The sequence below is a fragment of the Ranitomeya imitator genome, chromosome 2, assembly GCF_032444005.1.
Source record: "Ranitomeya imitator isolate aRanImi1 chromosome 2, aRanImi1.pri, whole genome shotgun sequence".
In the NCBI taxonomy this organism is placed as follows: domain Eukaryota; kingdom Metazoa; phylum Chordata; class Amphibia; order Anura; family Dendrobatidae; genus Ranitomeya; species Ranitomeya imitator.
In genome coordinates this window covers 55216475-55227439 of record NC_091283.1, presented here as the reverse complement: position 1 = coordinate 55227439, position 10965 = coordinate 55216475, and the positions used below count along the sequence as shown (strand labels likewise).

The window sequence follows — 10965 nt, the reverse complement described above, 5'->3', positions numbered from 1 at the left end:
CCAAGAATGGGACTCTGCAGAGTCCTTTCTAAATGGAGTGGGGGTTAAGCATGTGCAACCACCTCTCCATTTATTGTCTATAGGTCTGCAAAGATAGCAGAGTGCCTCTTAAGACCCAAAAAGGTCACTCTATCCATATGATGTTCAATATTATTAAAGATCTGTGATAGTTTGGCGCCTTGTTCAACATTTTGCACTGTGGTCCATGAGTTTCACAATACGCCACTGGTGGTGCACATACTCACTCTAGCCCATGAGTTTCAAGTTACGTCATTGGTGGTGCGCATAGTCACTCTGGCCCATGAGTTTCAAGTTATGCCACTAATTGGTGCACATACTCACTCTGGCCCATGAGTTTCATGTTACACCACTGGTGGTGCACATACTCACTCTGGCCCATGAGTTTCATGTTACACCACTGGTGGTGCACATACTCACTCTAGCCCATGAGTTTCAAGTTACACCACTGATGGTGCACATACTCACTCTGGCCCATGAGTTTCAAGTTACTCCACTGATGGTGCGCGTACTCACTATGGCCCATGAGTTTCAAGTTACGCCACTGATGGTGTGCGTACTCACTATGGCCCATGAGTTTCACATCACGCCACTGGCGTCCACATAATCATTCTGGCCCATGAGTTTCACGTTACGCCACTGGTGGTGCACATACTCACTCTGGCTCATGAGTTTCAAGTTACACCACTGGTGTACTCACTATGGCACATGAGTTTCAAGTTACACCACTGATGGTGCACATACTCACTCTGGCCCATGAGTTTCAAGTTACACCACTGATGGTGCACATACTCACTCTGGCCCATGAGTTTCAAGTTACTCCACTGATGGTGCGCGTACTCACTATGGCCCATGAGTTTCAAGTTACGCCACTGATGGAGTGCGTACTCACTATGGCCCATGAGTTTCAAGTTACGCCACTGATGGTGTGCGTACTCACTATGGTCCATGAGTTTCACGTCACGCCACTGGCGTGCACATAATCATTCTGGCCCATGAGTTTCACGTTACGCCACTGGTGGTGCACATACTCACTCTGGCTCATGAGTTTCAAGTTACACCACGGGTGTACTCACTATGGCACATGAGTTTCAAGTTACACCACTGATGGTGCGCATACTCACTATGGCCCATGAGTTTCAAGTTATGCCACAGGTGATGCACATTCTCATCGTGGCCCATAAATTTCAAGTTACGCCACTGGTAGTGCGCATATTCAGTCTGGCCCATTAGTTTCAAGTTACACCAGTGGTGATGAGCATATTCACTGTGGCCCATGAGAGTTTCAAGTTATGCCACTGGTGGTGAACATACTCACTCTGGTCCATGAGTTTCAACTTATGAAACTGCTGGTGCGCACACTCACTCTGGTCCATGAGTTTCAAGTTATACCACTGGCGGTGCACATACGCACTATGGCCCATGAGTTTCAAGTTACGCCACTGGTAGTGCGCATATTCACTCTGGCCCATTAGTTTCAAGTTACACCAGTGGTGGTGAGCATATTCACTGTGGCCCATGAGAGTTTCAAGTTATGCCACTAGTGGTGAACATACTCACTCTGGTCCATGAGTTTCAACTTATGAAACTGTTGGTGCGCACACTCACTCTGGTCCATGAGTTTCAAGTTATACCACTGGCGGTGCACATACGCACTATAGCCCATGAGTTTCAAGTTACGCCACTGGTGGTAGATATACTCACTGTGGCCCATGAGTTTCAAGTAGTGCCACTGGTGGTGCGCATACTCACTGTGGCCCATGAGTTTCAAGTTACGCCACTGGTGGTAGATATACTCACTGTGGCCCATGAGTTTCAAGTAGTGCCACTGGTGATGCGCATATTCACTGTAGCCCATGAGTGTCAAGTTACGCCACTGGTGGTGCGCATTTTTACTGTAGCCCATGAGTTTCAAGTTACGCCATTGCCAATACATTCAGAAGTGGCTCCTCATAGCCCCATTCTCAGGATCAGTGGGTGTCCCAGCAATCTGATCACCAGCAATCTAGTCCACTTCATCTCTGAAGAGACAATTTGATATTTAATTTCCCAGAGGAGCATGCATGGCGTATATGTCTCCTTACATTTTCATGCCAGGGATGGCATGTCACTCTCTGCAAGGAGAATTGATACATCTTAGACCTCATGCCTAATATTAAAATTAACATTTTAGGAGTCTAATTCTAGAAGGACTCTTAAAATGTTTATTTTATTTGAGAATTACTCAGGTTTGATAAAATCATTGTTTTATCTGCTCTAGATCTACCAGTTCTCTGAAGCATTTAGCTGTGTTTAACCTCACCTAGACCACTGATTGGCAGCATTTTGTGTACACTGCATAGGCGGCAAACTGCCAATCAGTTGTGTGGTGGGCTTATACAGTGGGGCAAAAAAGTATTTAGTCAGTCAGCAATAGTGCAAGTTCCACCACTTAAAAAGATGAGAGGCGTCTGTAATTTACATCATAGGTAGACCTCAACTATGGGAGACAAACTGAGAAAAAAAATCCAGAAAAATCACATTGTCTGTTTTTTTAACATTTTATTTGCATATTAGGGTGGAAAATAAGTATTTGGTCAGAAACAAAATTTCATCTCAATACCTTGTAATATATCCTTTGTTGGCAATGACAGAGGTCAAACGTTTTCTGTAAGTCTTCACAAGGTTGCCACACACTGTTGTTGGTATGTTGGCCCATTCCTCCATGCAGATCTCCTCTAGAGCAGTGATGTTTTTGGCTTTTCGCTTGGCAACACGGACTTTCAACTCCCTCCAAAGGTTTTCTATAGGGTTGAGATCTGGAGACTGGCTAGGCCACTCCAGGACCTTGAAATGCTTCTTACGAAGCCACTCCGTTGCCCTGGCGGTGTGCTTAGGATCATTGTCATGTTGAAAGACCCAGCCACGTTTCATCTTCAATGCCCTTGCTGATGGAAGGAGGTTTGCACTCAAAATCTCACGATACATGGCCCCATTCATTCTTTCATGTACCCGGATCAGTCGTCCTGGCCCCTTTGCAGAGAAACAGCCCCAAAGCATGATGTTTCCACCACCATGCTTTACAGTAGGTATGGTGTTTGATGGATGCAACTCAGTATTCTTTTTCCTCCAAACACGACAAGTTGTGTTTCTACCAAACAGTTCCAGTTTGGTTTCATCAGACCATAGGACATTCTCCCAAAACTCCTCTGGATCATCCAAATGCTCTCTAGCAAACTTCAGATGGGCCCGGACATGTACTGGCTTAAGCAGTGGGACACGTCTGGCACTGCAGGATCTGAGTCCATGGTGGCGTAGTGTGTTACTTATGGTAGGCCTTGTTACATTGGTCCCAGCTCTCTGCAGTTCATTCACTAGGTCCCCCCGCGTGGTTCTGGGATTTTTGCTCACCGTTCTTGTGATCATTCTGACCCCACGGGGTGGGATTTTGCATGGAGACCCAGATCGAGGGAGATTATCAGTGGTCTTGTATGTCTTCCATTTTCTAATTATTGCTCCCACTGTTGATTTCTTCACTCCAAGCTGGTTGGCTATTGCAGATTCAGTCTTCCCAGCCTGGTGCAGGGCTACAATTTTGTTTCTGGTGTCCTTTGACAGCTGTTTGGTCTTCACCATAGTGGAGTTTGGAGTCAGACTGTTTGAGGGTGTGCACAGGTGTCTTTTTATACTGATAACAACTTTAAACAGGTGCCATTACTACAGGTAATGAGTGGAGGAAAGAGGAGACTCTTAAAGAAGAAGTTACAGGTCTGTGAGAGCCAGAAATCTTGATTGTTTGTTTCTGACCAAATACTTATTTTCCACCATAATATGCAAATAAAATGTTATAAAAACAGACAATGTGATTTTCTGGATTTTTTTTTCTCAGTTTGTCTCCCATAGTTGAGGTCTACCTATGATGTAAATTACAGACGCCTCTCATCTTTTTAAGTGGTGGAACTTGCACTATTGCTGACTGACTAAATACTTTTTTGCCCCACTGTACAAAGCTATGTATATGGGGGACTACCAAGCATCAGGTTTACTAGTCCTCTAGTGATAATCACCTGCTGATAAAATAGTGATTTTATCAAAATTACAGCAAACAGCTCAGTAAGTTATATATCGTTACAATCAGGGTCTCCCTCTCTACATTATGCTGCTCTCCGAATAGGTGGCAAAACCCTGGTTACAGATTACCTTTTAAAATAAAAAAAAAAATCTATCTATATAATCGTCTAAGGGGTATGTCCGTCTGTTTGTCTGTCTGTCTGTAACGGAAATCCCGCATCGCTGATAGGTGGCGGCCCGGCCGCCACCAATCAGCGACGGGCTTAGTCCACCCGCGAATTGGCCCCTCCCTACTCTCCTCCAGTCAGTGCCCCCTCCCTACTCCCCTCCAGTCAGTTCCAGTGTGCCGCCCCATCCCGGACCAACTTTTTACTATTGATGCTGCCTATGCAGCATCAATAGTAAAAAGATATAATGTTAAAAATAATTTTAAAAAATTGTGCTATTCTCATCTTCCGCCATCCACCGATGCGCGCGATGCTCCCGCCAGCTTCCGTTCCCAGTGATGCATTGCGAAATTACCCAGATGACTTAGCAGTCTCGTGAGACCGCTAAGTCATCTGGGTCATTTTGCAATGCATCACTGGGAACAGAAGCTGGCGGCAGCATCGCGCGCATCGGGACAGCTTTGGTGGACGCTGGAGGGTGAGTATATAACTATTTTTTATTTAAAACATTTTTTTAAGAGGGATATGGTGCCCACACTGCTATATACTATGTGGGCTGTGTTATATAGTGCGTGGGCTGTGTTATATACTGCGTGGCCTGTGTTATATACTATGTGGGCTGTGTTATATACTACTTGGGCTGTGCTATATATTACGTGGGCTGTGTTATATACTGCCTGACTGCTATATACTACATGGGCAGTGTTATATACTGTGTGGGCTGTGTTATATACTACGTGGCCTGTGTTATATACTGCCTGTCTGCTATATACTACGTGGGCTGTGTTACATACTACGTGACCTGTGTTATATACTGCGTGGCTGTGCTATATATTACGTGGGCTGTGCTATATATTACGTGGGCTGTGTTATATACTACGTGGTTGCTATATACTACGTGGCTGTGCTATATACTACGTGGCTGTCTGTTACGTGGGCTGTGCTTTACACTATGTGGCTGCTATATACTACGTGGCTGTTCTATATACTACGCGGCTGTGCTATATACTACGTGGCTGTGGGTTACATACTACATGGCTGTCTGTGTTATATACTACGTGGCTGTGTTATGTACTATGTGGCTGTGCTATATACTGCGTGGCTGTGCTATATACTACGTGGCTGTCTGTGTTATATACTACCTGGCTGTGTTATGTACTACATGGCTGTATTATATACTACGTGGCTGTGCTATATACTATGTGGCTGTGCTAAGTGTAACATACATACATATTCTAGAATACCCGATGTGTTAGAATCGGGCCACCATCTAGTAAATAAAATAAAGGCCACCACTATGGGGAGCACACTTCAATTGTAGTATATAATCTCTATGCAGTGAGCTCCCTCTAGTGGTGGCTTCTGGCTGGCAGAATTCTATGACTATGAGAAAAGAAGCAAGGTATTTGGAGCTTGTTATTAAAAAAACAAACCCTGACCCTATAAAAATTGGGGGACCTAACCAAGTGGAATACAATTAAAACATAGCTCCATATTTCTATCTTAAAGTACCACTATCTTAAAGCACCCTGCACCATCACGAGACACCGGAGTTATAAAATGGTTATCAGCACCTGTAAAATCCCAACGTGTCGCAATGAGAAAACGCTCACCATTTGTGTGGGTCTGTCTGAGAATATTGTATTCCCCTCTTGCTGTCCGGATACTATTGGGCGTCCGATGTTTCTCCTTCCAGCTTTCTTTTGCTGTTTGACTCTTTTGGGTTTCAAGGTGCTTTGTTAGTAACGCGGCCATCTTGTCCTTTTTTGCTAAGCCTTTCCTCTGCAGAATTGACTGGAGCTCCTGTACACTGAACACATCAGTATAGACTATTAGTAAACAAATTATTATCCTGGTAGAAGTGCTATACCATTAATAATCTGGGAAATAAGCAGCAATAAAAGATTACCTAGACAAATTCTATCCTGAGCATAGCCCTCTGCTGTACGTACATTTCAATACACTATGTATTAATGTTATCTCATGCCATTCTGTGCTGATAAATATAATACTATTTATGTAGAGGAGAGATCTTTCTTTATTTTTACTTGATAAATTTTATATTTCTGGTTGCATGCCCTCATCACTAGGGGGAGCTCTCTGCATATGGATGGAAACTAATGAAAGCATAGGTATATGCATGCAGTGAGCTCCCCCTGGTGGTGGCTGCGTGGCAAGCAAGGGAAGTAGTGAATTACTGGCCAATAGTGTTGGCACCCTTGAAGTTTTTCCCCCAAAAAAAATTCTACCAGAAAATTATTGCACATACACATATTTATTTCTTTTGTATGTATTGGAACAACACAAAAAAAACAGAGGAAAAAGACAAATTGGACATAATTCCACATGATGGACCCTGCAAAGACTGTTCCAATCCTGCCGCCTGCTGGTCAAAGGGAGTAAAATCAAAATATTCTGTCTGAAGCCATGAATAATAGGATTTGGATGGAATCCCCCCCTTAAAAGCCATTCATTTTCTGCAACATCTTTTCTTAGAGCTTTGCATTATTTGCTCCTCTAGGAATAAATGAATGTATTTACAACTGGGTATTACCATTCCCCTTTGTCCAGCGTGTCGTGCCCCAATGTCAGAGAGTGCACAGGGTCACTCCCCAAAATGTGAACACTCTGCTGTCAATTTATCCATACATTCCCGGAAGAATAAGAGAGGAACAACACAAAAAAAGATGCTGCTAAGTTGTTATGTCTTGAGGAATACGAATATTTGATAACACAAAAATGTCAGGAAAGCCAAGAGGTCAATTAATATGCGGTCTGAACTGCAGTAGAAGAAATGGAGGCTGCGTTCATTAATCCAATGTCCCTAGGTAACACCTCCTGTCAACTCTGTTTCCTACAGATTAGATAAGGACCTGTCTCTTATACGTGGAACGTTTAGGGAAACTTTTGCACATCATTCCTAAATGATAGCACCCGAAAACTGATATTATGCTCAGTGTACAGTAATACAATATTGCGTGAATTCGGCAGTAGATCCGCCACATCCGTACTTGGCCTTAATGATAGTAAGACACTTACGTGAGCGGCTGCCAGTTTAGGGATGGGCTGCTCTTGGCTGAATGGTTCAGCACTTGGTCGCCTCCGGATTTCAGGGTGGTGGTGGGCACCGGGCGGGAGGAGAACACGGTGTTTGTAATGGTGGGCAGAGAAGAGGTGAAGGGTATGGGATATAACGTTACAGAGCTGAGATCTCCCGAGATAGCCGCTGCCTCGTCTCCTACACGGAGAGGGGAAGAAAGCGATACCTCTGCGAGAGGTGTGGAGCTGGTCATGAGCGGTGGAGTTCTTCTTTCACAACGAGACCCTTGGAAGCCCACCTTACACGTACATTTCTGTGGTTTCCTGCAGACCCCTCTGTTTTTACATTTGGGAGTGCATATAGCTGTTGTAAAAAAGGAAGAGGAGGACAGGAATAAGATAGAGGTTCACACTTTAAAACCCGCACACCAGTTTCCAGATTTTTCGGAGTGCCTACCTCTTGTACATGTCCCAGTATCAGGGGCCATGCTCCACCCTGGACAGCACTGATCTCCGCACAGGTTGGAACTAAAAAGAGAGAGATGCAAATATCAGTATCAATAATTATAGAGGGTGAGGAAGATTATAAAAACATGGCCGCTGTCTTCAAGAATCAGCACCACTCCAGTCTATAGTCTGCGCCTGGTATTAGTCGAATTCACATAAATGCAAAGCTAAACACAATCTTATGGATGACAGTAACGCTGTTTGTGTAAGAAAACGGCCATACATCGTTCATGCATGTTAACCTGGGGGAAAAAAAATATATTTACTTACCCAATCTACCATCCCTATGGAGGCTTCTCAAGGATTAGAAATAAACCTTTAAATTATTGGCCCCCATTTGTTTGTTTTTTAAACTGGGTCCAATATTTTGTAAAAATGATTCTAAAAACCCCTCAACCACCCCCCATCACTCCTCCATATTGGAACACCATATGACTGCTGCAGCTAATTAGTGAGTGCTGCAGCTACTAACTGGCTGCAGTGGTCATGCATCATCTCCACTGGAAGAGAAACTAAAGAAAGCCTGGAGTACAAAGAATTAAGCTCACAGAGATTTTCCTAGACTGGATAGAGTTATAGCAAATAATTTGTTGTGACAACTTAGTAGAACTTACCAGGTTTGATGGGGGCTGTAATAAAGTCACTGTCAAAGTTTTGGTGGGGAGCTATGTTTCACTGAGGCTATTAGCTTCAGTGATTTAAAACCCAGAAGTTTTTGCTCCAGCACACTAAGTGTTGAGAGGGTTTAAGCAGCCATTTTAAGGGCTGTTTTTTTTAGAACAACCATAGAGCGGGTGGGAGGTTGGTCTCCATAGTCGGCCTGCTGAGGCATTCAGTGTTCAGTGTGTCTGGAGAGGCTAGCTCCAAAGAAGTGTTCGTGCTAACCGTGTGTTTTGCTAACCCTGAGTGGGTGGACCCTTGCTACCACAAGGACTGTCCTCTGTGTTACCACTTTGTTTTGTTTTCCTGTTTTTGCCCAAAGGGCGGTGTTTATTTTTACTTTGTCATGGGTTATGTCCCATGTATAATAAACCAGTGAAGATCGTAAAGAGACAGTGTTCCTGTGTCTACCTCTGTGTACAGATGAGTGAGCCGATGTACCACAGTGCATACAGGGTTTTATCAAAAGGGAAGCTAATGTGTATGCTTATGCACACTAAATAGAGACTGTACTCATAACTAATTATTATTATTATTATTTATTGTTATAGCGCCATTTATTCCATGGCGCTTTACATGTGAGGAGGGGTATACATAATAAAAACAAGTACAATAATCTTAAACAATACAAGTCATAACTGGTACAGGAGGAGTGAGGACCCTGCCCGCGAAAGCTCACAATCTACAAGGGATGGGTGAGAATACAGTAGGTGAGGATAGAGCTGGTCATGCAGCGGTTTGGTCGATCGGTGGTTACTGCAGGTTGTAGGCTTGTCTGAAGAGGTGGGTCTTCAGGTTCTTTTTGAAGGTTTCCACGGTAGGCGAGAGTCTGATGTGTTGTGATAGAGGGTTCCAGAGTAGGGGTGATACGCGAGAGAAATCTTGTATACGATTGTGGGAAGAGGAGATAAGAGGGGAGTAGAGAAGGAGATCTTGTGAGGATCGGAGGTTGCGGGTAGGTAAGTACCGGGAGACAAGGTCACAGATGTATGGAGGAGACAGGTTGTGGATGGCTTTGTACGTCATGGTTAGGGCTTTGTAGTGGAGTCTCTGGGTAATGGGGAGCCAGTGAAGGGATTGACAGAGGGGAGAGGCCGGGGAATAGCGGGGGGACAGGTGGATTAGTCGGGCAGCAGAGTTTAGAATAGATTGGAGGGGTGCGAGAGTGTTAGAGGGGAGGCCACAGAGCAGGAGGTTGCAGTAGTCAAGGCAAGAGATGATGAGGGAATGGACTAGGGTTTTTGCAGATTCTTGGTTGAGGAATGAACGGATTCGTGAAATATTTTTGAGTTGCAGTCAGCAGGAAGTGGAAAGGGCTTGGATATGTGGTTTGAAGGAGAGATCAGCGTCAAGGATTACCCCTAGGCAGCGAGCTTGTCGGACTGGGGAGAGTGGGCAGCCATTTACTGTAATGGATAGGTTCGTTGGGGGGGTCACGTGAGATGGGGGAAAGATGATGAATTCTGTTTTGTCCATGTTAAGTTTGAGAAATCTAGCGGAGAAGAAGGATGAAATAGCAGACAGACATTGAGGGATTCTGGTTAGTAGGGAGGTGATATCTGGTCCAGAGATGTAGATCTGTGTGTCATCAGCATAGAGGTGATACTGAAAGCCATGAGATTCTATGAGCTGTCCCAGGCCAAAGGTGTAAATGGAGAAGAGCAGGGGCCCAAGGACTGAACCTTGTGGGACTCCGACAGATAGGGGGCGAGGTGAGGAGGTGGTGTGTGAGTGGGAGACGCTGAATGTCCGGTCTGTTAGGTATGATGAGATCCAGGATAGGGCCAAGTCTGTGATGCCAAGGGATGAGAGGGTCTGTAATAATAGGGAATGGTCCACTGTGCAGTGGCGTAGGAAGGGGGGTGCGGGGGGGGCGGTCCGCCCCGGGCGGCACAATGCAGGGGGCGGCCGGCGCTGCAGAAGAAAAAAAAAAAAAAAAAGACGCCCCTTTAAATCTTCGGGCGGCGCCGTCCGCCGCCACGACCAGGGCCAGCTCCCCCCACCACCGGACCCCGCCCCCCGCTCTATACTCACCTCTCCTGGTTCCTGCGGCGCCGGCAGCTACAGCGTCCTCTGACTCTGCGACGTCTCAGAGCAGAGGGCGTGATGACGTCACTACTGTGCGCGCCGCTCTGCCTCTCTGTCCTGAGCGTCGCAGAGCCGGAGAGACGCTGACTGCACCAGACCTACGCTAGGAACGGGAGAGGTGAGGATTTTACTTTTTTTTTTTTTTCTTTATGTCTGACTGTCTGGGGCTGGGGCAATGCTGGACACACTGGGGCAATACTGGAGACCATGGGGCAGATTGCTGGACACACTGGGGCAGTACTGGAGACCATGGGGCAGAATGCTGGACACACTGGGGCAGTACAGGAGACTATGGGGCAGAATGCTGGACACACTGGGGCAGTACAGGAGACTATGGGGCAGATTGCTGGACACACTGGGGCAATACAGGAGACCATGGGGCAGATTGCTGGACACACTGGGGCAATACATGAGACCATGGGGCAGATTGCTGGAC

General features: G+C 45.5%; 1 protein-coding gene across 1 annotated transcript in view; it reads right to left on the bottom strand.

The window, feature by feature from the left end:
* Positions 1 to 2106: 2106 nt before the first annotated feature.
* The window catches only part of LOC138666243 (uncharacterized), a 48968-nt gene continuing 40109 nt past the window's right edge, over positions 2107 to 10965 (bottom strand). Inside the window, exons 2-5 of the mRNA XM_069754477.1 lie at positions 7732 to 7802; positions 7275 to 7638; positions 5849 to 6045; positions 2107 to 2132 (exon numbers count right to left, since the gene is read on the bottom strand). Of these exons, the coding sequence (XP_069610578.1) occupies positions 2107 to 2132; positions 5849 to 6045; positions 7275 to 7638; positions 7732 to 7802 (658 nt within the window). The remainder of the gene's footprint in view (positions 2133 to 5848; positions 6046 to 7274; positions 7639 to 7731; positions 7803 to 10965) is intronic.